We start from the raw sequence: 6328 nt of genomic DNA on the forward strand, positions 1-6328 counted from the left end.
TTTTTTTTAAACGTATGTGACGTCATAAATATATCAAAATTATGACGTATTCATCACGAATTTATTATTATCAAATGATGAAAAAAGAAAGTGAATGAGAAAAAAATTTTTTTTTTTAAATAAATACAAAATAAAAAATATTTTTATATTATTATTTTCATTCATCGATAAAATCATCGATCGATATAATTTTAATAATAATAATAATAATAATAATAATAATAATAATAAATCTTACAAGAAAAAAAAAAGGAAAAATTACAATCTAATACATATACATTTATATAAAATAATAATAATAATAAACTTAATTTACAAGCAAGTCACAGTACGATTAATTTATTATTAACAAATAATAATAATAATAATAACAAATTTATTTCGGATACCTTTTTTTTTACACACGAAAAAAATGATGATAATAATAATTATAATAAGAAAAGGCACCTAAGGAATACTTTTAATTTTTTATGAGTATCTTTTGGACTGGTCAACATATATTATGTGATTTTTTTTTTTTTTTTTGAAAGAGAAGAGAGAGAGAGAGAGAGAGAGAGAGAGAGAGAGAGTAAAGGAATCATTTCTTTTTTTAATAAATTATTTAAATAAATTTTTATTTAAAAAAAAAAAAATAAGGAATAGGAAAAATTTGCAAGTTAGGATTTACATTACATCCTGATTTTTGTTTTTGTTTTGGATGAGCCCCCATGTTTTGATTTAATTTATTAACCTTAAATAAGTTTTGTTGCATTAAATAAAATATTTATTTATTAATAATTAATATAACAGGAAGGATAGTTCAAGAAGGTCAGGTAAATGTTTTGAATTTGTCTGTTTTAAAAACAATATTGTGTTTTGTTTACATTCACGTCGGAAGTAATTTAACGTTTAAATTCATTCAATAAAGCCTAATTTTTATTAAATTATTACACATCTTTTTTTTAAATTGCTGACTATCGTATTTAATTAACGTAAAGCAAACGCAGATGATATTTTTTTTTTTATTAAATTTTAAAATTTTTGTCCGTTGGATGCATATAGAAAATTCATTTTCAACGGTTTTTAAAATAATACATTTTTTGTCCGTAGATGTCACCCTTGTCCCTTTACTTTTTCAAAATTCTAATTTTTTGATTGGTTGAAAATTTGAATTTGAATTTTCTAACTGTCGCACGTTCGAAAATGTCGGATTTATCGGTTGTTTACAGAAATTCACATCCTGGAATAATCATGTAAATTTATTAGAATTTTTTAATTTTCATTTTCTTAATTTAATATTTCTTAAAGTTTAATAATATTGCATTGATTTTATTTATTTTTTGTTGCATAATAACATCACAAATTTGGAATTATGTGAAAGACAAAAACCAAAAGTAACACTTGTATTTTGCTTCATATAAAAAATAATACCATTTAGGGTTATAAAAATTATTTAATTATTTCTGATTACCAATAATGAAAAAAAAGATTTTTAAAATAGAGTAAAATTTTAAAAAAAATAAAGTTTTGCAATATAATTTTAACGCAATTTAAAAAAAAAAAATATAATTATGTTTTATTAGCTTTCAATAATTTTCATGTTGAAACATAAAATACTTGTTTTATATCCAACACTACAAGTTGAATGCAATTTTTTTTTCTAATAAGTATACATAATATGTTTGCAATACTCCTGTTGTATATTTTTTTTCACATGATATTACTTATTTAAATTCTTTTATTATATTTTTTTCAATTATTGACCTGAAATAATAATAGTTTTCATAGTAAATCACAAACCAAAGGTTACCAATTTGTAAAAATTATGCAACAAAACTTAAATGTTTAATCGTTTGACACAACTTCAATTAAAATTTTTTTTTTTTTGATAATGAATTAACAATAATAATAAAATTTCTCATAATTAACTTTTAAAAACAAATTAATTTAAACATGATGAAGCAAAAAGAAAAAAAAAAATATATATATATATATATAATTAATATTCACACAATGCTCTCTTGAATCCATTATGTATTCGAATAGTGAAAAAAAATTGTCAGGGCAATCCACTCGATACATCAAATACATTAAAACAATGAAAACAAAAATAAAAAAAGAAACTATAGAATATCTAACAACTATTAAACTATTAATTTAAATTAACCAAAAAAAAAAAAAAAATTTTATTCATATATTAAAAATAAAATAAAATTTTTAAAAAATCAACAGATTATACACTAAAATTAAAAAAAATAATAATTTTTTTTTAAAAAACTAATATCAATAAATGGCAGCAACATATATATATATATATATATATATATTTTTTTTTTAATTACAAACAATTTCAAATCGATAAGTTTTTAAAAATTGATTTACATAAATATACATACATACACACAACACACACACACACTTTCATGTTCGTGTATGTTGTGTGTTTGTTTGCATGTTTTTTACAATTATTAAAAAATAATACCGACAAACATATAACATTATTATTTTTTTGTCATTCTTTTTTTTTTTTTTTAGTAAAACAAACAATAATATTTTTTAATTTATTATCATTCAAATATGGTGTTGTGTTTATTATTATTTTATCACAGATTCACAGCACAAAATTATTCATTTATCTCTCTATCTCTATCTCTCTTTCTCTCTCTCTATATATATATATATATAATGAATACATAAATAATTTTAATTTCTTTTGATTGATTAACATTGTTTGCATAATTAATTATATAAAACCATATGTGAATGATAATTAAATAATATTTATTATGTATTTACAGATTCAATCGAATAAACTTTAATAAATATTCAAATGTTTTTTCTTATCACTCATTTGGTATTGATGTGAGAGTGATCATTCTCAACATGTTTTAAAAGTAGAAAATTTATCAAAAAGGATAACAAATGAATGAATAACAAAAGGCACTCTGTACAAATAAACACAAGTAAGAAATAATAATTTTTTTTTTTTAAATATAATTATTAACATATTATTATTATTTTTTTTTTTTTTTATAATTAATTTAATTAAGTGTATAATCTCGTATTAATTGACAACGACGACAACAACCAAAAAAAAAAAAAAAAAAAAGGTTGTTAACCTGATTTTACAACCTTTCGTTTACATGAAAGTAATGATAGTAGTAGTAGTAGTAGTAGTAGTAAAAGTAGTAGATTTTATTTTAAAAATTAAAACAACCGAATTATTATTATTATAATTAAACGTTATCATCGTTTTTATAAATAAATAATAAATAAATATTTAAACAAATTAAAAAAAAAAATAATAATAAATTTTGTTTAAAAGAAAAACAAACAAACAAACAAATTAACAACATTTTTTTTTTTTTTTTTAAATTTTTTTAACTAAAAAAAAAAAACGATCGGATAAAATTTTTAAAAATAACAATAATAATAATAATACTTTTATTTATTGATTAGAATAAAAAATAAATAAATAAATTATTGGTGGTACCTGCCCATCATAAAAAATAATCATAATCATCATTATCATAATTTGTTATTACATAACGTGTTAATTAATTTTTTTTTGAACGTTACACACTCTGCAGGGGGGTAATAAGAAAGTAACGTGTTTATTAACAACAACAAAAAAAATTGTTTTTATTTTAATAAATTTTATTTATGTTTATTATTATTATTATTATTATTAACATCCGATCGTTTTTAAGTATGAATTTAGTAAGACGACAACCTGTTTGTTATTTTTTTTTGTTAAAAAAAGAGATCTTTTTACGGTTAGAGGTAAATGTGCTTGTCCAATTTTTATTACTTAATTATTACCTTTTCTTTTTTTTTTTTATAAGAAGATTGTCTGTCTTATCACTCAATTATCATTTGTAATAATTAATGATTGATATTTGATGTAGTAAGACGATGATGGACGGAATATATATGTATAAAATTTCCAAAACGAACGTTTTAGGCAACAACAACAACAACAACAACCGCGAAAATATTAATAATAATGAAAAAAAAGTGAATTTTTTTTTTTTTTTGCTCATAGTAATTATTATTAGTATTATTACTTTTATGAAACGTGCCTTATTCGGATTTAAGAATACCTTAAGGGATTAAAAATAGTTTCGAAATCGAAAAAAAAAAAAAAAACCTTAACTGTTGAAATTAAAAAATATAAATTTTAATGTTGTTACGGTTTTGGTTTTTTTTTTTTTTTGCAATGATTATCGATATTGCAAAATTTTTTTTTTTTTTTTAAAAAAATGCTCAAGGGGGTTCGAGTAATAAAAAATTCCCTTTTTTTCCGTTGTTGTTGTTGTTGTACCTAAAATACCCTTTCATTCACGTAATGTAAACCTTCAATTGTTGTAAAAACAATTAAATTGAACAAAGCCTGTGTTAAGAGAGCCTGAATTTTGTTTGTTGTGAATTCTAACGTGTGATATTTGACGGTCAGCGCCTTTTTTTAATGTCGCAATATACACTTCCGTATAAACAAAAAGTGGTAAAAATAACGAACAACGTAGTTCAAGCAAACTTTTATTGTTTGTTACTACAAACCAAAATTGGACAAACACGTAAAAAGAATTTTGGGTTATTCTGTACGACAAACAAACATAACTTTCCCCTAACAAAATAAAAAAAATGAGCAAATTGGACGGTATTCGTTGCAATGAAAATGCCCTCATTTAATAGAACGGAAATGTTTCGTAATTAGCAGAAGATAAATTTTTTTTTTTTTTTTTCGGGGCGCTTCCTTGTAAAATTTTCGTTTTTACTCTCCTCTCGTCTCTTCACCTTTTTTCCCCCCCCCCATTGATTTTAAATTTGAGTCGACAAAGTGATTAATTTACACGACTACCGATGTTGTTCCGGAGGCAAAACTTTGTGAGACCTTGATTTTGAATGTGACGTACTACTTCCGCTACTGTTACTACTATTACTATTATTACTACCGTTGCCTATGTGTTTTTGCGATTGTGCTAAATGCGTTTGATAATGTTTCGCCAAATGAGCTTTTTGACGAAAGCTTTTACCGCAAAGATTACACGTGAACGGTTTTTCTCCCGTATGAGTTCTCACGTGAACGTTGACCGAATATTTGTCTTTGAAACCTTTCGAACATATTGAGCAATAGTGAAGAGACCGTTCTTTTCTGGCTCCGTTGCTGTTCGGTTTCACGTTCACATTGCTCACATTTTTTTTATTGTATTTTTTATTAACGCACTTCCCTTGTGTTATTGTATTGTTTTGTATGTGATTCACCCTGTTGTCCATTAATAAATTATCTACGTTATTACCGGGCATCATGAACATGTCGTTACTGCACATGGGTAGTTCGTTCATTGAAAACTTGGCACAGTCTGCGACTTCGTTCGCGATTTTTTTTATTTTTTCGTAATCGTCGTTGAATGCTTCCATCGTTGAGAGACCTAATATTTCATCAATATTATTTGTACTGTTTTCCTCGATAGGATACGACTGCGGATTCATCATGAGTTGCGATGATTCCACGTATTGAACGCTGTTGTCCTCGCGAACGGTTTTCTTACACATCGGGTAATTTTTTTGAAAGCTTCCTTTTCCCTGTAAAGCGTTACGTAAAAGTGAATCGTTGACGTTGTTGTTTGTCGCTTTCCAGTCGTTGTTATTCACGACGGGACTCATAGGAACATCTTTTGCTTCGTTGAATCCGTTGTGCTGCGGTTGTTGTTGTTGAGGGTATTCCTGATAATAATAATTGTGTTGTTCGTTCGTTTCCGTTTCTGGAATGATGTTTAAAAAGGAATCGATGTCTAAATTATCCGGTTTTTTCACCTTTTCCGGAGCCTTGTACCAATTGTCATTCGAATTGAGAACCGTTAGAGTATACACAGCACCATCGGTATTTTGTTCTTGAACGTTTTTACTTTCCCCCCAATCGTTCCACGTGTTTATATCATCGAGTATTCCGGTTTCTATTTTAATACTTTCCTTATCGTTCCAAAAAATTGAATTTTCAAAATTAATATTGTTGTTCATTCCGCAATCTTTGACATTATTATGAGGCGGTTTGACGTCGTTTTCGTTGTTGTTTTGTTCGATGTACACACCCAAGGATTTCATTGATTTGTTGTAATTATTTTCAGTGGCATCGACAAAATCGAAAAAAGCTGACTCAGCGCCCGCTTTTGGAGCTCCCGCGTTTTGAATGTAGGTTTGGGTTGCGTCCATTTTTTTTTTTTTTTTTTAATTCATTTGAAAATTTTTTACTTCATTTTTATCGTTAAAAAAAAAAATTTTTTTCTGAATTAAACTTTTTTTTCTTTTCTTCATGTGATTTTAAATTGACGATCGATCTGAAAACAAA

At 24.8% G+C, this 6328-nt stretch overlaps 2 protein-coding genes across 2 annotated transcripts; both read right to left on the reverse strand.

Moving 5' to 3' along the window:
* Positions 1-4337: 4337 nt before the first annotated feature.
* Positions 4338-4667, reverse strand: Phum_PHUM535380 (uncharacterized protein; the record flags this gene model as incomplete). The annotated part of the gene is made up of 1 exon (XM_002431508.1): positions 4338-4667. The coding sequence occupies one exon, from the start codon at positions 4665-4667 to the stop codon at positions 4338-4340; it is 330 nt and encodes a 109-aa protein (XP_002431553.1).
* A 169-nt stretch (positions 4668-4836) lies between these two features.
* Phum_PHUM535390 (zinc finger protein, putative) lies at positions 4837-6192 on the reverse strand (the record flags this gene model as incomplete). The annotated part of the gene is made up of 1 exon (XM_002431509.1): positions 4837-6192. The coding sequence occupies one exon, from the start codon at positions 6190-6192 to the stop codon at positions 4837-4839; it is 1356 nt and encodes a 451-aa protein (XP_002431554.1).
* Positions 6193-6328: the final 136 nt, after the last annotated feature.

The sequence above is a fragment of the Pediculus humanus genome, genomic scaffold (assembly GCF_000006295.1).
Source record: "Pediculus humanus corporis 1103172108289 genomic scaffold, whole genome shotgun sequence".
Taxonomy (NCBI): Eukaryota; Metazoa; Arthropoda; class Insecta; order Psocodea; family Pediculidae; genus Pediculus; species Pediculus humanus.